General features: G+C 36.2%; 1 protein-coding gene across 1 annotated transcript in view; it reads right to left on the minus strand.

Annotated features, from left to right (window-relative positions):
* Positions 1-21,244, minus strand: part of KIAA1109 (KIAA1109 ortholog) — a 205,648-nt gene that overhangs the window by 32,153 nt on the left and 152,251 nt on the right. Inside the window, exons 57-68 of the mRNA XM_044912884.1 lie at positions 20,799-21,010; positions 18,600-18,798; positions 11,947-12,006; positions 9,456-9,682; positions 8,526-8,726; positions 8,200-8,330; positions 7,010-7,133; positions 4,996-5,105; positions 4,236-4,326; positions 3,624-3,686; positions 1,076-1,329; positions 290-505 (exon numbers count right to left, since the gene is read on the minus strand). Of these exons, the coding sequence (XP_044768819.1) occupies positions 290-505; positions 1,076-1,329; positions 3,624-3,686; positions 4,236-4,326; positions 4,996-5,105; positions 7,010-7,133; positions 8,200-8,330; positions 8,526-8,726; positions 9,456-9,682; positions 11,947-12,006; positions 18,600-18,798; positions 20,799-21,010 (1,888 nt within the window). The remainder of the gene's footprint in view (positions 1-289; positions 506-1,075; positions 1,330-3,623; positions 3,687-4,235; positions 4,327-4,995; positions 5,106-7,009; positions 7,134-8,199; positions 8,331-8,525; positions 8,727-9,455; positions 9,683-11,946; positions 12,007-18,599; positions 18,799-20,798; positions 21,011-21,244) is intronic.

Consider the following 21,244-nt stretch of genomic DNA (forward strand, 5'->3'; position numbering starts at 1 on the left):
TCGCTGAGCAGGGAGTTCGATGTAGGGCTCGATCCCAGGACCCTGGGATCATGACCTGAGCCGAAGGCAGAAGCTTAACCATCTGAGCCACCCAGGTGCCCCTATACACTTGTTTAAAGAAACAGTATGTTTATACAAATAACCACTCAAACTTACAACTATGATTAAATCCACTCTTTAAATCTGTATTTTGGGACATGGGTGAAAAAGTTCTTTGTGATTCAGTGATATATCAATAGTATTTCTAACAAATGAAGTTACATGTATCCTTTTCTGACCAATTTCTTACCTTCTCAAGCTTATATCGTCATGTTCTTGTAGAAGGGTAGTTGGGTGGAGCACACATTTTCCACTATCAATTTCGACCCGTATATCAAGTTCAAAGTCAATATTTCTCTCTGTAGCAGTGCCACTGAGACTTCGGTTGACTGGAGTTGTGGGCCAGCGTTCTGTAAATAGTTGATGAACAGCAGCAAAGCCTGTTGCTTTTTTACGAGATGTATGTCTAGAGAAAGAACAATTGATCGTTACATTGTATTAAATTGGAAGAATTTCCAACAACCTATTTCCCAATGTATTATGTCAGCAACAGTCTGTAAATAAATTTTACCTGTTTTACAAATTCATACATTTTACTCAACTAGCTCATACTAACTGAAGTTCTTCCTAAGTTTGATGTAGTTACATTTTTATTCAACAATGATGCACTCAGTAACTATTATGTGCCAGGTGATGTGCTAGGTGCTGAGGACACAGGCATAATCACTGCTATTAAGGAGTCTGAATATCAGTGTATGAACTATAGTCTACATTTTTGAGGAGATTTCATTTTTGAAAATTGTAAAATGCTATTTTCCTGATTTTATTAAAAGAACGAAGAACAGGGAAAGAAAAAAATAATGTCACATGGAGCTAAATTACATTAGTAAACCATGGCTATGTCTCTTAGTCTCACTCTGGCTAGGTACATTAAAATTTTTTCTGTAAAATTTAATAGTTATACATAATGCTTTAAAGTTCAGTTCTAGACTCTGAAATGTTACTGATGGGTCTCAAAAATAAAAAGGTCACTTACGAGGGTTTCCTGTAAATATAAAACCTTTCCCTCTCATGGTCTTCATCCTTTTCATCCTTCTCAGAATCTTCACTAGTAGAAGACAAACTGTCATCCCGTCGGCCCTCTTCAGGTTGGAAAGGAATGCCTGATGAATAGCCTCCTGGAGTTTTGGGAGAACTGAACACGGAATATGATCCTTCACTATTTGAGGAGTAATGGGATGGACCTTCAACAGTTACTGACAAAAGGTCCAGTTCTGTTTCCTCTGGAAACTGTAAAAAGAGAAGACATGGATCAGGTTCATATTACACATCTCTTCTTAATTAAAAAAAGAAAAAGAAAAAAATATATGTGTAAACATTTAAAGTTCTCTCAGAGTTGAATTTCCTCACTCTGAACTAAAAGAAAGTCATATGAAATGGCACATCAAGAAAGGAAGCAGGTCTTAACCACAGAAAGTCATACTACTGACATACTAAAAATTAGAGTGAAATATTACGTTATATAAGCTTATATCAGCCTGTTACTTAGTATATACTATGTAATTCTTTAAGCATAAGTTAAACATGCTGTGGAGACAAAGCAAATAATGTTGATCAACCATAAATCAGAAGGGCAAGAGAGCAATTAGTGATGGAAGAGCACGCAGTGTCTGTACAGAAAGTGCTTCATGATTCCGGATGCTTTTTATAGATAGCTTTTAAAAATGAGTCCCTGATTGGCTGTAGACAGATGTGCCAGTCATTATGTAATTAAAGATATCAATCAGTCCAACTTAAGAATACTATTTTTTAAGGTTAATAGTTTTTTATAAACACTATGTCACTGAGAATTGCACCAGGAGGCCATTGTATTTAAGTAGATCAAAAAAGAAACAACAATAACAACAACAACAACACTTCCTATGATCTAATTTGTAGTCCCACTTTTGAGAGTTGCTTAAATACCCTTTGAAAATGTGATAAGCCTTTGTAAAGTGTTATGTGCAAGGTAATGTAATTTATTGACGCTATTAGATACACGAAAATAGAGTACTATAATAAAAATTTCAAACATGTAGAATTCAGCTTTTCCTCACTTTTTATAATATACATGTTATTTAGTAAATAAGTAAAAGATTTTATTTATCAGAACATCTTTAAAATTTACATTTTTAAAAGTAAGAATCTGTTTTATGTTTATATATATATTTTATATTTGTTTTTGTTTAATCTTTCTTTTATATTTATTTTACATTTAACCATGCCTTAGTGATCTATTTTATAATTTGTGATTTTTATATACTATTTTTTACAAATAGCATACACTACTATTTCAAAATAGGACTTGAACTAATTCAAATATTAATGCCTTTAAGAATTACTTAATCAGGGCACCTGGGTGGCTCAGTCGGTTAAGCGACTGCCTTCGGCTCAGGTCATGATCCTGGAGTCCCGGGATCGAGTCCCACATCAGGCTCCCTGCTCGGCGGGGAGTCTGCTTCTCCCTCTCCCCCTCCCCCTGCTTGTGTTCCCTCTCTCGCTATGTCTCTCTCTGTCAAATAAATAAATAAAATCTTAAAAAAAAAAAAAAAAAGAATTACTTAATCATTTCAAAATATACACATAAATCAAATCATTAGTTTTACATCTGAAACTGATATAATGTTGTATGTCTCAATAAAAAAAATTGGATGGGGAAAAATCAATTAGGAGAATCCCTCAACTCAATTCTGTAAATGATTTTTTTCCAAGTTCGTTTTTACAAAAAAAAGGACATGTTTATCAAGCTCCCTATAATCTCATAGATCTAAAACAAAATTCAGTTTGACTACATTCAGTGTAACTACGGGATATGTACTAAAACTATAGCTTAAGAGGGCAGGAAAACAAAATGTACGTGGAATAAGTGCCAATTTGTAATGTAACTTGACAGAAAATTCCTAGACAAAGGTTTATATACCTAGTGTACAGATCTATTTTTAAAATTTAATTTTACTTTCATTACTTATATTTAGGGAAAATATACAGTTCATAAAAATGTTAATTCAACTTATAAGTCCTTGTGTAGCACATTTTCCCTACTGTTTTGAACATAATTTTTAAATGGATTGTTTTTATAAATGTATGTTTTATATGTATATAGTGACTCCAAAGAAATAACATTCAATGATTAATCTGTTGTTCTGAGAGAAGTTTGATTCTAGTTTCTGTTAGTTAAATTCTTTTTTTAAAGAAAAGATTCATTTTGTGGTTGAATGTAGAGAAAAGAGATTCACTTAGGGATTAGCAAATAACTAACAGCAGTTTTTGACTTATGATTTGGTTAATCTGGTAAGCTGATTTAGTCTTTAATTTTGGAGACTCAGTAATTAATATCATACAAAGAAATACAGAACTAAAATATATTCATGCAAGAGCTTATAAAACATACATGATGAAAAAGAATTCAAACAATCTTAAAGCTTTATGTAAAATATTTTTGACGTCTGAGTTTAGTATAAAATGAGAGGAAGACATTTTGAAAGCAGATTTTCAGGGTGGTTAATTAGTTTTAAAGCAAAATTTACGTTGTTCTTAATAAGTACCTGAAAATACCCTTCCCCAGGACAGCTGGATTGTGGCGTACTTCCCCATATTGTTTTTTTCAACTTAATTAAAATAATAAGAAAATATATAAAAACTCATGAAAAATAAAAAGACAATGGTTTAAAAGCAAAGAAACATTCAAAAAACAAACATGTTAATGTAAATTTTTACATATATAAAATTAAATATAGCTTTTAAGCTGACCTTTTGACTTCTGGTTTCTGCTATTACCTCTATATATTCTCAACTAAAATACATAATAAAATAAATACATAAAGTATAAACATTCCACATTTACAATTGTGTAAAAGACCTAGTTTAATGTGGATTCATACTTGAAAGGAAAATTATTCAACAAAGTCTTTCCACCTAAGAGCAACCAGTACGGAATCTTTATTCTAGGTGCAAAACACGAACATGAGCAGCACGGCTCTCAAATGATAGCACAGAGGCAGTGTCCTGCTGTTTGGTAATTTAAAGGCACTTCACCCATCACAATTGGCACTTTCATTGTAGGAATTCGTATTTTGAAACTGTGTAACTACTATAATTTCATTATTACTAAAAATTATTTGGCACTGTGTATCTCCAACAAATAATCTCTCTCTTACTGTATCTTGGATATTGAAAGTTACTCTGGGTCCAGGAGATGCTGCATCCACACGGATTTCAGGGAGCTCCTCAGTTTCTCCTATTCGAGAACTGGAAGTAAAATATAAAGTTATAAAACATTAATAATAGTCTTTTTAAAAAAAGTCCCTGGACTTAATGAAAGTCTAGCAAATGACAGTAACATTCTAAATATTTCTAAATATTTACCTTATCCAAGGATTAAATTTTTGGTATCCCATTTCTGAATTTTTAGCATCCCATAAAAAAAAAAAACACTGAATATTTTAATTAATGTGAGATTTTCTGAAACTAAACCATATAAAAGAATTTATACTTCTTACTTTAAGTGCTCATTAATTAGTAAGACAGTATTTTTCTCTAATATGTAGAATTTCCATTTTTTTATATGCTAAATGTGTATGTAGTCACACCTTTTCTAAAATGGCAAACTTACAGCAGCAGCTACTAATTTGCCCATACTCATTTCCTTGGATAGTCTGTAAGTTTACACATAAGCTTGTCTAAATAGCAATGTACTTCTTTACTAAAAAGTACACGGTGATTCTGGTATAAATAGAGGAATTCCTCAAATAAACTTTTTAGTTTGACAGTATCCATTATTACCAGTATTTGACTAATAAGTTTCATTTTTACTCCCTTATGTAATTTCCCCAAGTAGAACATAATAAATAAGTAGTGGACCTTCATAAAGGAGTCAGCAATTTTATTACTTGTTTCAGTAGTGGAAATATATATTACCTTGCCCTTTCCATTCGTTTAAGAGGAGGTCTTCCAGAAGCAGAAATGCTTTTTGAACGGCTATAACTTGGTTTGTAACCCAAACCCCACTTATCCTTTAGAGAAGCAGCCTAATGAAATGGGAGAGGAAGAGTGACTTTAGACAGTTGCTTATGTCATAATATCTGACTACAGATAAAATATTCTATCAACAAAATAGTGTTTCCCCCAAGTCAATAACATGTTACTTTAAATTTGACTTTAAATGTCACTTAACAGTATATAGATGGATCAAAGTAGAGCAGGGCTCTGCTACTTTTTAGTCCTAATGTCAATTAGAAGGGCTGTACAATGGAAATACAATTCACCGTCTGGCCTGAGAGAGAAAAGAAAAAGATTGGGAGCAGGCATGAGGGGTACAGAAATAAGGTGAGAAGAAAGGAAACAAAAAGGAAAGAAAGGCAAAAGAAAATGAGAATTAAAAGGAAAGATTCTGGGAGAAAGCTGGGTGGTGGGAGGAGGTGAAAGGGAGATCAGAGGAGAGCAGGAGGGAGAGAGGAAGAGGCTGGGGTGGGGGGGGCATTGATCATCTCAAGTACCACCCAAGGGCACCCCTGCCATGGCACTCCATTACAGGAAAGGAAAGGAAGGGGTGACCTCAACACTCTACTTGTCTCCAAATCTCTCTTCTCCAAATGTGTAGTTGGGGGCTAGATAATGAAAAGATTCCAAGACAATCGAGATTTGGAATGCGAGAGGACTGAGGGGGAAGTGAGGGGGGCAAAGACAGATGAGATACATGCTAAGAACACTGATAAAACTTCGAGAATTTCCCTAATTCTCTCTACCTAGATTTTATTTTTAGCAGACAATTACCAAGTATAAACTACCTTATAAATAGTACATAAGCAGTATTTTAATTCTATTGTATGATTGTTAGGTATATAGTAGCAAAAATTTTAAACACAGACTTATGCATTACAGATCATCACTATCCATTTATTACCATCAGAAGCCAGGGATGAATAACTCATACTGGATTTTATCTTCTATTTGAATAAATAATTTAGAACAGTATTCAAACTAGGGTGTCTGGGAGTTTGGGGTGATCAAGAAAGTTCAAGCCAATGAACCCTGGATCCCTGCAACCTTTCCCCCCTTCCTCTGGCCCAACCAGCTCTGATTTAATGTTTTTTATGTATTAGGGTGCCACCAAAAAATGAAGGGTTCTGTTGATTATTTAAAAAAAAAAAAATAAGGTTAAGAACCTATCTTTTTTGAAAAAAGTAGTTTTTCCACTAACAAGACCACCTTGATCCAAGGAAACCTACCTCCATTTAAATACATTTTAGAACTATTTTCTACTATATGTTTATAGAATTTCTATCTACATATTTATTTCACTTGTTCAGCAATTGGACTAAATCCCAAAAAATGTGGTAGGAAATGGGGTCAAAGATAAATAACTTGTTATTTATGAGACTCAAATTCTAGTTAGGACAACTAAATGTGCAAAGAAAAGAGAATGAAGTGCTGAGAGTACATAGTGGCTGAGAGGTAAAGTCAGCTTTGGAAAATGGGATAGGAGTAGAATGGGCATCTCAAAAGACTCATACTGAGATACAGACTGAAAAGAAAGTGTGGTTTTCTGAAAGGTGGACAAAAGACAGTGGCTAAGGACAGACTGTAGAGTCCCACTGTTTGGGTTTAATCTTGGCTCCACCAAGATTGATAGCTGTATAACCTTGGTCAAATTATTTGACTTCTCTCTGTCTCAGTTTCCTCATTTTTAAAATGGGGAAAATAATACAAGCTACTTCATATGGCTACTGTAAAGATTTAATGGGTTGTTAAATGTAAAGTGCTTTAAACAGTGCCTAGTACATAGTAGATATGAGATGTACAAATCAAGTGGTTACTATCACCAGCAATGGAGAAAGAAAGAGAACTTCAGTATGGTCACAAAGTCTCATAAAGTAAAAAATAAAAGAATGGTCTACTCCAATAATAAAATTCTTCTTAAATGTTTACTCACTCGCATACTTGACCTCCGTAATTTCTTACGAACGTCTCTTCGAATGTCATTCACAGCAACAGATTCTAACTGTTGATAACGCTGAATTTCCTGGTTTATGGTTCCTTCACTTGCACCTAATTTTCTGGATGCAAAACAAATATGGCAATTAGTGTAAAGAGGTAACAGAGTAAGAATGATTTATATTTGCTCCACAGAATATCAAAGATTATATATGGACAGGCCAAAATCCTCCATAACTTTTAACACCTTGGTGATCTCATTTATAAATTAAAAGGGTTGTACTAGCCCAAATCCAGTTTCTCCATATTTAAAATTCTATGATTCTATTATTAAAAAATATTATATTAAAAATCATTACACATACTTAAGATCACCTAGTAAACTGTAAAAAAAACCTCTCTAATATTTTAGGAAATGGCTCTTTCTCACCTCTGCATTAAGAATCTCTATGACAACTTTATGAAAGCTATGGACCCACTCTGCAGAATAATGTCTGTATGTAAAATTCTACATAAATTTAAGCATCAGGTACAATTTAAAGGGAGGAAGTATATTTTGCTTCAAGTCATTTTTAACCCCTGAGAGCAAAACTCAAACTGTAATGTAAGTCAACAGGAAAATGTGAGTCACTGTATCATCATTAATTTACAGATGAGTTTTTAGGTAATACCTATCATTGTACAAAATGCACATATTTGTCTAGAGTCCCTGAATGCAAAACCTCTGACACAGGTGGTGTATGAAGATTAGAAAAGATGTAACGAATCACTGAACACTACATTAAAAACTAATGATGTATTATAGGTTGGCTAACTGAACATAAAAAAAAAATTTACATTCCAGAAATATCAATGTTAGCAAAAGACTAACACATATGTTAACATACACATGTGAAGTTATATGTAGGTGTATATACATATGCAGAGATATGTATATGTGATACACAGTCTGTCATGAACTGCCCAGAAATGGGGAGTTGTGATGAGTGCTGCACCAGGACTTCAAGCCTAACTTCATCCCTAATGAATGTATGATCTCAGGCAAGTTATCAAACTCTACTGGACCTTGGTGACCTCATTTATAAAATAAAGGGGTTGTACTAGCCCAAATCCAGTTTTCTCCATATTTAAAATTCTATGATTTTATTATTAAAAATATTATATTATATTAAAAATCATTACACATACTTAAGATCATCTATTACTTTGGCCTGTTCATTCAGTTCTCTGATATCCACTATACGCTTCATAATTTTTCTTCCTCTAAGTTCTCCTGGTTGGCTACAAGATGCTCCTTGTCTTCGATAATCTACAGCTTCCTGTAAAATCAAAAGCATGTCTGTCAATACCATCCTCAGGTCACATAGGCAAATCTATACTATCACAAAAATAACACCTTAAATCAAAGGAAGCATGCAAGAATCAAAGCCATCTATATCAAGTAAGATGATTGGAATTCTCCAGTGATTCAAATCCCTTCATTTTCACAAGGAATCTATGTAGTTGCTACCTACGTTTCCCCATGAGTGAGCTCTGCATGCTTTCAAATGGGACTGGCTAGACTGAGGGGAGCCCCACATCTCTGGGTCACACAGATACTCTGCAGGAACAGAATAGCGCTGATTTGGGGGCGTCAGGCCTAGCAGATGATTTACAAGTCGCTGCCCAAAGGTGAGCTTGTGGCCATCTCCACTTACTGAACTTCCATCTGAACTCTAAATGATAAACAGTAACATTAATTTTTTGAAAATTTCTTTCTAAAAACAAAACTATTTCATGAAACAAGAGTTAAAAGATACTTAAATTTTTTTAAACCAATACCAGAACAAAAGCAAAGAGTAATTTGCCTTTTAACTACCAAATAATTTATACTATATACAGTATAGAGGGAAATACATCTTTTTAAATGTATATTTTGTGTGCATGCACTCTGCTTTTCAGATTCATTTTTTAGCACCTTTATTGAGATACAATCCACATGTCATAAAATTCACCCATTTAAAATGTAAAATTCAGTGGTTTTGAGTATATTCACAAAGTTGTACAACTGTCACCACAATCTGTTTAGAACATTTTCACCACCCCAAATGAAACATCACAACTAACAGCAGTCTTTCTCCATTCCCCATCCCCAACTCTCCCAGCCCTCAGCAACCACTAATGTACTGTCTATCTACAGGTTTGCTTGCACTTTGCTTTTAACGTTAGTACATTACTTGTAGGTTAAGGCACAAGTTTGTTGACAGTTATTATGAAAACTATCAATGAAAAGACAATATTATGAAATTAAAAAACAACATTATAAAATATAGACCCAGGGAACCACCACTCTCTCCCTTCCTCTACAATTATCAACTACAATATAATAAATAACATTAAGTCAATCTTTTCCTTGTCTCAGGGTAAAGGCCAGTCCAGAAAAGTCTAACAGTGAGTTTACTTACAGTATGGATAGTGGGAGACATAGTATCAACTTCATCCTCATCTGACAGGTCAGCTATGTTCACTGAATTTAGATCAGCAATGTCATCTATGTCCTCCTCTCCTGTCAGGGTCGTAAGGGTATTGCCCAGAGCATTAAGTCTTTTGCCAATGTTAGGATCCATGTGGACATCGATCCCACACATTTTCCACAAAACATTGAGTGTCCATGTTCCAGCACTACTACTTTCTGTTTAAACAAAGAGAAGTGGCATTTTTGGTAAGTCTTGAGGTTCAGAAATTTAACTCAATCTATATTTAAGGAATAAAGTGGATGATGGCCTTATGTAACAACTAATCTCTCTCACAGCTAGGTCTGGGATTGATTTCCCTTTGCAGAGTGTGCATCTCTTGTTCCCTCTGTGCAGCACCCTTCTTTCTCCTGTGAACTATGGATTCTCTCTTCTCCCTGCTCCCAAACTGATCTACCCTCCCATGGCTGTAGTGGGAATTGCCATGACCCTCACTCACTAGCCAGAATTAGATAAGTAGGCCAGGTGAGAGTCAAGGTTGGGAAACTAAAACCCTTCCCTGGACTTCAGAAAACAATGGTCCCTCTCTAAAGATTGAAGGTGGGGGAATGAGGCTCATGAGCTGATGGCAGCCATGTCTCCAGCCGTGTGTAAGGAGGAGATCAGCAGTATGAAGAAAATGAAGCAGCCAGAGAGGAGCAAAGAAAAGAGCCCTGGTGGCAACTGAAATCTTGGATCCAGGAGTTCCTGAGGGCCCCTAAATTGACCTGGTTCCTTATCTTCACTGAGATAGCCATTCCTAAGTTTAACTGTGATCTCTATATACCCTTTTAATAAACTCCCCCCTTTTGGTTAAGCTAGTTTGTGTGCCTTGTCGTCACTTATAAACCAGAGTCCTGACAAAGACTTTTATGTGGCCTTTCTCCAAATATGTGTGTGTTCACCTCAGTCATCACCCTTTCTTTCTGACGTTACTCTGGAAATTTCTTTTTTTTTTTTTTTTTCAAAGATTTTTATTTATTTATTTGACAGAGAGAGAGACAGCGAGAGAGGGAACACAAGCAGGGAGAGTGGGAAAGGGAGAAGCAGACTTCCCGTTGAGCAGGGAGCCTGTGCGGGGCTCGATGCAGGTCTCGATCCCAGGACCCTGGGATCATGACCTGAGCCGAAGGCAGACGCTTAACGCCTGAGCCACCCATGCACCCCACTCCTGGAAATTTCTTAAACTCTTCTTCAGTTCTCCATCAGTGGGACTGTTGGCCTTGCTACTTTCTGAGACAATTTACTTAGGATGAGCACCAAGGCTAGGCTTGGGGAGGACAACAGGAAATAGTAAGGAGAGAAAGGAAATCTACTAACTTTAATCAGCTTCTACTCGCGCTGACATTTTAAGAGCCCTTAAATAAATATCTTCCTTTAGCTTACCCTTACTTTATACCAAGTAAAATCAAAATCAATAAAAATTTACATTAGACAAGTTATAACTTCCAGAGTTATCTCCTAACCAGTTTCCTAAGATTTTTTTCCTTTCGCATCCTTGGAAGTGTCTTTCTTGCTCACAAAAATTCAGTGGCTATCCCACTGTCCACCAAATAAAGTCCAGACTCCTTAATTTGAGATTTAACATTTTTCCCACATTATTTTTCACATAACTCTGTTCCACGCAGGCTGGACAATTCTAACTAGACACCGTTTTCATAGCATAACTAATATTCTGTCTGCCTGAATTTTCTGACCCATACCCTGCCAGTTTCTGCTTCAGAAACAATTTTATCTGTCAAGTCCCTATTCAAATGCTTCTTAAATATTAAAAGAAGCTTTCTCTGGGCCGCATGGGTGGCTCAGTTGGTTAAGTGTCTGCCTTCGGCTCAAGTCCTGATCCCAGGGTACTGGGATCAAGCTTGCCTTTGGGCTCCCCACTCTGTGGGGAGCCCGCTTCTCCTTCTGCTTCTGCCTCTCTCTCCCTGCCTCTGCCTCTCTCTCTCTCTGCCTGTCATGTCTCTCTCTCATGAATAAATACAATCTTAAAAAAAAAAAAAAAAAAAGATTTCTCTAATCCTAGTATCCTTCCAAATTTGGAATTTTTCTCTCCCCTCAGTAGATTTCAGAAGCAATTAGAATTTCATATTTTATTGCACTTACCACTTATTATAGCTTAGTCATGCTGCAGAGCCTCAACTACATTAGAATTTAAATTTATACAGAGTAGAAAGTATATCTTATTCGTATTTGTCTTTTCCAAAACTTTTTGGAGTATATCAGCAAGTGTCTAATAAATAATTGTTAAATAAATAAAAATATGCTAATATCAAAAATAGTTTTAAAATCAGGGAACACCAGAATTAGTTTAGTTAAAAGACTCTCTTAATGTTAATGTAAAGGCTATATATGTCTGTGTATATATGTGTATTTACATATATATGTATAAAAAGGCAGAATTCTAACATATATGTAAAAAAGGTAATACCAGTCATGAACTTACCGGCAGCTGCTTGTCCTGTAGTCCTAGAACATACTTCATAGGTGCCATCTGGAACTACACCTGCACAAAAATCACCCCAAAAATAGTTTTCAATAAAATTATGGTTGTGAGCATCCTTTCTTGATTAAAACTCTTCAGAGTATAGGGATAGAGGGTACATACCTTAATATCATAAAAGCCATCTATGAAAAACCCACAGCAAATATCATTCTCAATGGGGAAAAACTGAGAGCTTTCCCCCTAAGGTCAGGAACACGGCAGGGATGTCCACTATCACCACTGCTATTCAACATAGTACTAGAAGTCCTAGCCACAGCAATCAGACAACAAAAAGAAATCAAAGGCATCTGAATCCTTTATGTGGAAAACCCAAGACTCCACCCCAAAACTGCTAGAACTCATACAGGAATTCAGCAACGTGGCAGGATATAAAATCATTGCACAGAAATCAGTTGCATTTCTATACACCAGCAACAAGACAAAAGAAAGAGAAATTAGGAGTTGATCCCATTTACAATTGCATCCAAAACCATAAGATACCTAGGAATAAATCTAACCAAAGAGGCAAAGAATCTGTACTCAGAAAACTACAGAATACTCTGAAAGAAATTGAGGAAGACACTAAGAAATGGAAAAACGTTCTATGCTCATGGATTGGAAGAACAAAGATTGTGAAAATGTCTATGCCTCCTAGAGCAATCTATACATTTAATGCAATCCGTATCAAAATACCATCCACTTTTTTCAAAGAAATGGAATAAATAATCCTAAAATTTCTACGGAACCAGAAAAGACCCCGAATAGCCAGAGGAATGTTGAAAAAGAAAAGCAAAGCTGGCGGCATCACAATTCCAGACCTCAAGCTCTATTACAAAGCTGTCATCATCAGGACAGTATGGTACTGGCACAAAAACAAACACATAGATCAATGGAACAGAACAGAGAGCCCAGAAATGGACCCTCAACTCTATGGTCAACTCATCTTCGACAAAGCAGGAAAGAATGTCCAGTGGATAAAAGACAGTCTCTTCAACAAATGGTGTTGGGAAAATTGGACAGCCACATGCAGAAGAATGAAACTGGACCATTTCCTTACACCACACACAAAAATAAACTCAAATGGTTGAAAGACCTAAATGTGAGACAGGAATCCATCAAAATCCTAGAGGAGAACACAGGCAGCAACCTCTTCGACCTCAGCCGCAGCAACTTCTTCCTAGAAACATCACCAAAGGCAAGGGAAGCAAGGGCAAAAATGAACTATTGGGGGGCGCCTGGCTGGCTCAGTTAGTTAAGCGACTGCCTTCAGCTCGGGTCATGATCCCAGGGTCCTGGGATCGAGTCCCGCATCGGGCTCCCTGCTCTGCGGGGAGCCTGCTTCTCCCTCTCCCACTCCCCCTGCTTGTGTTCCCTCTCTCGCTGTGTCTCTCTCTATCAAATAAATAAATAAAATCTTTAAAAAAAAAAATGAACTACTGGGACTTCATCAAGATAAAAAGCTTTTGCACAGCAAAAGAAACAGTCAACAAAACCAAAAGCCAACCGACAGAATGGGAGAAGATATTTGCAAATGATGTATCAGATAAAGGGCTAGTATCCAAAATCTACACAGAACTTATCAAACTCAACACCCAAAGAACAAATGATCCAATCAAGAAATGGGCAGAAGATATGAACATTTTTCCAAAGAAGACATCCAAATGGTCAACAGACACATGAAAAAGTGCTCAACATCGCTTGGCATCAGGGAAATCCAAATCAAAACCTCAATGAGATACCACCTCACACCAGTCAGAATGGCTAAAATGAACAAGTCAGGAAACGACAGATGTTGGCGGGGATGTGGAGAAGGGGGAACCCTCCTACTACTGTTGGAGGGTTATAGCAGCACTGTCCTCAATAGCCAAACTATGGAAAGAGCCTAGATGTCCATCAACAGATGAATGGATAAAGAAGATGTAGAGTGTGTGTGTGTGTGTGTGTGTGTACATACACACACACACACACACACACACACACTGGAATATTATGCAGCCATCAAAACCCCCCAAAATCTTGCCATTTGCAACAACGTGGATGGAATTAGAGGGTAATACACTAAGTGAAATAAGTCAATCAGAGAAAGACAAGTATAATATGATCATATGATCTCACTGATATGAGGAATTTGAGAACCAAGACAGAGGATCATAGGGGAAGAGAGGAAAAAATGAAACAAGATGAAACCAGAGAGGGAGACAAACCATAAGAGACTCTTAATCTCAGGAAACAAACTGAGGGTTGCTGGAGTGGTGGGGGGTGGGAGGGATGGGGGCCTGGGTGATGGGGAGGGTATGTGCTATGGTGAGCACTGTGAATTGTGTAAGACTGATGAATCACAGACCTGTACCTCTGAAACAAATAATACATTATATATTAAAAAAAAAAAAAGATAGTAGGAAGGGAAAAATGAAGGGGGGGATTGGAGGGGGAGACGAACCATGAAAGACTATGGACTCTGAGAAACAAACTGAGGGTTTTAGAGGAGTGGGGGGTGGGGGGATGGGTTAGCCCAGTGATGGATATTAAGGAGGGCACATATTGCATGGAGCACTGGGTGTTATACACAAACAATGAATCAGGGATCACTACATCAAAAACTAATGATGTAATGTATGGTGACTAACATAACATAATAAAATAAAATTTAAAAAAATTATGCTTGTGATTAAATACTGTAATGTTTCACCCGAAGACTATTATCTAAATATAAACAGAATCACTAGCCTCTTTAGGCTTCAATTTCTAATCTGCAGAATGAAACATCTACCTTAGATGACTCGTAATATTCCATATCTCAACATTTTTTTATTTTATGCTTTTAAGAATTTAACTGCAGCTTTATCTTTACATTCTGCATGTGACAATACCTGGCCAACTCTGAAGCTCTAGTTTCTAGATGGTATGACAATTTGTGCCATCATGTAAATGGCACTTTGAGAATGCAAATGATTTAAAAATAGTTTTCTGTTAATAAAGAACTTCCACATTTAGGTCACAGACAGGATTTATCAGCCTTGTCTTTTCATGGATCATTTTTTTTTTTTTTAAGACTTCATTTATTTATTTGACAAAGAGAAACAGCGAGAGAGTGAGCACAAGCAAAGGCGGAGTGGGAGAGGGAGAAGCAGGCTCCCCGCTGAGCAAGGAGCCCAATGTGGGGCTCAATCCCAGTACCCTGGGACCATGACCTGAGCCAAAGGCAGACGCTTAACGAATGAGCTACCCAGGCGCCCCTCATGGATCATTTTATGAGAAAAAAAAATGACTGAATGCCATGATGTCAGTCTCAAACAATTACTCTCTTAAGGTCATGGGCCTATCCTCAGAACGTATCTAACTTTAACTCTGAAATATTTACTACCACTTAACTTTAATCTGATAACTTCAACTTCAAAAAAAAAAAAAGGTGAACTAAATTAACAATTTTAAACAGTAAAGGGACATACCACCTTTGAAACAACTTTTCAAAAAGTAAAGTCTAAGGACAGGGTTAAGACTCTTTCTCAGTAATCCTTCATAGAAACCAAATTTCAATCTAAACCTGGTAGTACATAAGTCTTAAATGAAATGTCCTTCTGCGATTCATTCTGTATCCTAAGTTGGTATTCAAATGTTACTCAAATCTGAGCTGCAGAAATACTGTAACTTATTTTGGGAGAAAGAGTGTATTAAGTAATAATATTATGTGGGTTTTTAAAAGATAATGCCAATAACTTTAAAATCTAAATTATATTTTTGAACCATATGGTACCTGTGCTTCATATATAAATTACAGAATATGAGAGAACTAGAACTTGTCTTAGGGTAAAAGACTGCCCAACTCACCCTTACAGTCATGGTTATAAATCAGAACAAAAGGAACTTCGATAACTCTTTTAAATCTATGAATGCTAGAGTGAAAAGAAAACCCTCTGAAATTTGAGTAACATAATGGAGGCAAATGAAAGCTAGTAAATAAAAAAAGGATAGAAAACTTTCAGGATTTCCAATCCCAAGAAGTGTCAGAGAATTTTAAAAAATTAAGTTTAAGAAAATTATATAAATTCATATATTACAGAGCCATGATGAATTAAAAAGGAATATTAAGATTTTTAGGAGTAGATCCAAATCCTCAAAGTGAGGAGAAGGGAATCAACTAGCCTCTTCCCTGTTGTGCCTATGGTCTCTGAGTCAGAGACAGAATGCTGAGTTGGATCAACCATTAATCTGAAGCCAGGATAGCAATTTTCCTGCTCTTTCGACCTAATGTTACCCAGGTGTTAACATAGAGCTTGGAGTCTTTCAAACTTCTTCTACACGCCCACCCCCATGCTACAGTTTCAAAGTTTTAATGGTTTATATAAATTTTTTTTAAAGATTTATTATTTTTTTTTTAATTTGACAGAGAGCAAGAGAGGGAACAACACAAGCAGAGGGAGTGGGAGAGGGAGAAGCAGGCTTCCCACTGAGCAGGGAGCCCGGTGCAGGGCTGGATCCCAGGACCCTGGGATCATGACCTGAGCCAAAGGCAGATGCTTAACGACTGAGCCACCCCAGGTGCCCCTGGTTTATATAATTTTTATAAATAAATGTTAGTAAAGATTCTGATCTACTTATATGGTCCTTTGAATTCTACCCACAGATTGTCCTTTCTAATTTTTACTGCATTTCCTAGAAAACATTATCACCCTAGAGAGGCAATTCCCCTGGGCCATCTTTTTTCTAGGGCCTGATTTTAAAATGATCTGTTAAAAAAAAAAAAAAAATCCTACAGCATAACTCTACTTTCTTTGTTTCTCTACCCTAATTCAGACCGTTTTGTCAAAAATATTTAATGCCATTTATATTCTATTTATTATTACTAATAAAAACTAATTTGCCCCTGTTATAATTTAGAATACTTATATTAATAAAACAACCAATTATTCTGCTTCCTTCCCAATACACCAAACAAAAAGCATGTTATAAAAACAAGTCATTTAGTATCCTACAAAACCTAAAATAAACCATGATTATTACAATTATCAGCATGTTAGTATTCTACTTAGTTGGTATAATATACACTGAGGTACTGAGTTATTGTTTATATATTTTTAATACATGTTTTTGATTTTGATTCAGAGGCATATTTCTCAGGCATCTTCCCTTTATAATAAACTGTTAAGGAAATGGTATTCTCTCTTTGCTTCCAAATATATTTATCCATTTTAATGATTATAAAAAAGGCAAAGTTCGGGGCGCCTGGGTGGCTCAGTCGTTAAGCGTCTGCCTTCGGCTCAGGTCATGATCTCCAGGTCCTGGGATCGAGCCCCGCATCGGGCTTCCTGCTCAGTGGGGAGTCTGCTTCCCCCCCCCCCACACCTCTCCCCACTGCTCCTACTCTCTCTCTCTCTCTCTGTATCTGTCTCAAATAAATAAATTAAAAAAAAAAATTCTAAAAAAAAAAAAAAAGGCAAAGTTCATCTTACTACAGATCAGTAATTTAAATTTAAGAAAAAAACAGACAAAAGAGTTATAGTGACTTTTAAAAATCACTATAACAACTGTATAAAAGCTTATTTGTTAAGATTTCTGATGAAGGCTATTTTTGTTCTTGTGGATATTAGGCACAAGTACTTTGATATCAAGTCTTCTTAGTAATCTCAAGTATTTCACAGAAATTCCAGTATTATACCTATGAATTATCTAAGTAAGAAGCAGTCAAAACCAGAATTTCACCTATAATTTTATCTAAGTTTTAATCAAAATGGAATGCCAAAACTTTAATTTTTGATATAAAAATAATGAAAAGTTTTCTTGTTCTTTAAAGAAGACCCAGAACTGGAAAGAAGATTTTCTTCCAGTGGGGAAGGGAAAATACTGCATAAACAACAGCATACCACCTTTTGTAAAGTAATTATTAATTTTGGTTTAGAGATTCGCTGAGGAATTTTAGTTCGCAACCTTTAATTCCTCAAATGTAGTTTTTCTTTATTAGAAGATCAATGATGATTTATTAACTCTGCTATAATATTTTAAAATATTATATTATTATAATATATTAAATAAAAATAAACCCATATACCTTCAAATATATTAAAATAAAAATAAACCCATATATCTTCGAAACTGTATATAAACACAGCTTTAGTTACACCCAACCTTAAGTATTATGGAATCAGAGGAATTCACACAAGTCACACACTGTAGCTTACAACTTTAGACACACGAATTTATTCATATCAATGTTATTTTATGGCTGGAGTTCCTGTTCCTGGTTATCTACAACCTGTTATTCTATGTTATATGATGAACTGGATCCTGCACATTTATCACTTCCTTTGAAGATCCCCACAGAGCAAAGATGCTTTACCTGGTCATTCTTTAATCAATTATAGGAAAAAATCAGGTAGTAAACGAATCTTCAAATGTTAGACTATCAAGAAGAATGCCTAGTTGATTTACCAAAACTATGGAAAGCTGTAGTGTTTCACAAATATGACCTACCTTCAACTAAAAATAGCCCTTATTTCAGAAAGTCCAATAACATTCCTATAGCTAAGCATCCTATGGTATTACAAATGAAGACACCGTTTTTGTTTTTTTTAATTTAAAAAATTCTAAACCTCATGCAGAAAATAAAAGACACTCACAGGCATTCATCACTAGATCGCCACGAATTTCTGGTTTCCAGTCATCCCACGACGTCTCAAAGCCATCAGCAAAACGAATACAAAAGTTTTTGAAATGCCCTTTACTAACCAGAGATTCTGAAGAACAAGCAGTGATGAGAGTACTTTCAATGGTCAGTACTAAAGCAGAACCAATGTCAAGATCTCCAGTGTGATTAGACTGCAAAATATATTTAAAAAAAAGACAAAAGATAGAACGTTTTAAATTTGGAAATTCTCACAGGATTCATAGGAACAAAAGTTTAGAAAAAGTCAAGACTAGAAATCTTCATTAAAAAGCAGCTTAGAAAGATGTCTACTTTTAAAAAATTAAATTGTTGAAGTGAATACATTTGCCACGTGCATCTTTTTATTATTGTTCAATTAGCCAACATATAGTACATCACTAGTTTTTGATAATGACTCATTAGTTGCGTATGACACCCAGTGCTCATCACAACACGTGCCCTCCTTAATACCCATCATCTGGTTACCCCATCCCTCCACCCTCCTCCCTTCTGTAACCCTCAGTTTGTTTCCCGGAGTCCAGAGTCTCTCATGGTTTGTCTCCCTCTCTGATTTCTTCCCATTCAGTTCTCCCTCCCTTGCCCTGTGGTCCTCCGCACTATTCCTTATGTTCGACATATGAGTGATACCATATAATTGTCTTCATCCTTTTTTTTATTTTAAACTCGCAAAAGGTAGGGGTGCCTGCATGGCTGAGTCGGTTAAGTGTCTGACTCTTGATTCCAGTGCAGGTCATGATCTCAGGGTCGTGGGACTGAGCCCCAGGTGGGGCTCTGAGCTCAGTGGGGAGTCTGCTTGAGATTCTCTTCCTCTCCCTCTGCACCTCCCCCACTCACATGCATGTGTTCTCTCTCAAATAAATAAATAAATCTTAAAAAACTCACAAAAAGTTAATTTCTCGTTTTGGGGGGCTTTTTGTTTTGTTTTGTTTTGTTTTTAGAGAGAGAGAGAGAGTACGAGCAGGTGAGGGGGAGAGGGAGAGAATCTTAAGCAGGCTCCATTTGGCATTGAGCCCCAGCAGGGCTCCACATGAGTCTCCATGTGGGGTTTGATCTCACTACCCTGATCATGACCTGAGCTGAAATCAACAGTCCGATACTTAACTGAGCCACTGAGGTGCCCCTAATCATCTAGTTTTCTATCTCAAGCTTCTGTTTTAGCCGCCTCTGGTGTATATGGCTTTCCTGTGCTCTGTCCATAATGCCATTAAAAAATCACCATTTTTCAACTCCTGAGGCATAAATTACTACATGTTGCCAATCATTGACCCAGAGTTTTTCTTCACAATGTCTTGCTAAACAAATACTAGAAGTTAAATTCATTCAACAACTGGTTACAGGTTAAGGTAAATTTTAACAGTGAAACAGACCTCTGTACTTGATATAAGTGTAACCTCTTAGGCCTGATAGGGGTTTTTGCCCTTTTTTGTCTCATGTGCGTGTCCATAAATTATGAAAATTCTTGCTTCATCTGGTATACATAACTTGGAAGTTTCATTACCATTAAATATTGCAGCTTAAAGGCATTTTGAAATCCCCTAACCTATTTTAGATGAGATTACTGAACATTATTAAACAGTATTCTTAAATGTTCTTTTGCTTCTACTTTATTAACAAGTGTATGCCAAAGACCTATTTGCTAAAAAACAAAACAATAAAAATATTCTGGGGGCACTTGGGTGGCTCAGTCAGTTGGGCGGCTGCCTTGGCTCAGGTCATGATTCTGGGGTCCTGGGATCGAGCCCCACGTCTGGCTCCCTGCTCAGCAGAGAGCTTGCTTCTCCCTCTCCCTCTGCCTGCCACTCTGCCTACTTGTGTTCTCTCTCTATCTCTCTGTCAAATAAATAAATAAAATCTTTAAAAAAACAATTCTGAAAACTAAGCTGCTTATTTTCAAGGTAAAAATTAAGATTTATCAGATGGGTATCAATCTCATCACAATTCTGTGGCAGAGTGCTTCAGAGCAAAGTCTCATGAGATTCATATTTAATACACTGTGGATGAATAATGGCTAAAGGAACCCAATCTTACTTGCTATTTACTAAACTCAAGTTATAAACTGTTAATATGAAAAAATTATTATACTCCATATACAAAGAAATGGTTAGTAGAATGTTGTGCTCTTAATCTTGGACTATGATTTGATTTTTTGTACCTGTGCAGTATTTGTGATGGGCAAACATATTCCCAGATCATTCACAGTGAGCTGGAGGAAGAGAGTCCCAAAGGCCTGGGCTGATGTTTGCTGGATACCCGGTAGCATATCTACCACTTCCTTTGTAGCCATATGAATATCTTTATGTAAAGCCATTCGTTGTTCATTCCAGTTGTCATAGGCAGCTTTATAATTCAGCCAAAATAGCACAGCTTTTCATAATTAAGGCGGGGTGGAAAGAAAATTAAAATCAAAGCTGTAAAGCTAGAAGGCAAGTAAAACTCAGTAGCTTCAAAATCTAGCTGATTAATAAAAATTACTCCCATGAGAAAATTATAGCATTAGAATTAGAAAGGATCTAAGAGGATACAGTCAATTTGACAAATGAAAGCAGGCAACTGCATAATGGCAGAAAGAAGAAAGTATTCCAGGTCCATTTGTTCATT

This window comes from Neomonachus schauinslandi, chromosome 2 (assembly GCF_002201575.2).
Source record: "Neomonachus schauinslandi chromosome 2, ASM220157v2, whole genome shotgun sequence".
Lineage (NCBI taxonomy): Eukaryota > Metazoa > Chordata > Mammalia > Carnivora > Phocidae > Neomonachus > Neomonachus schauinslandi.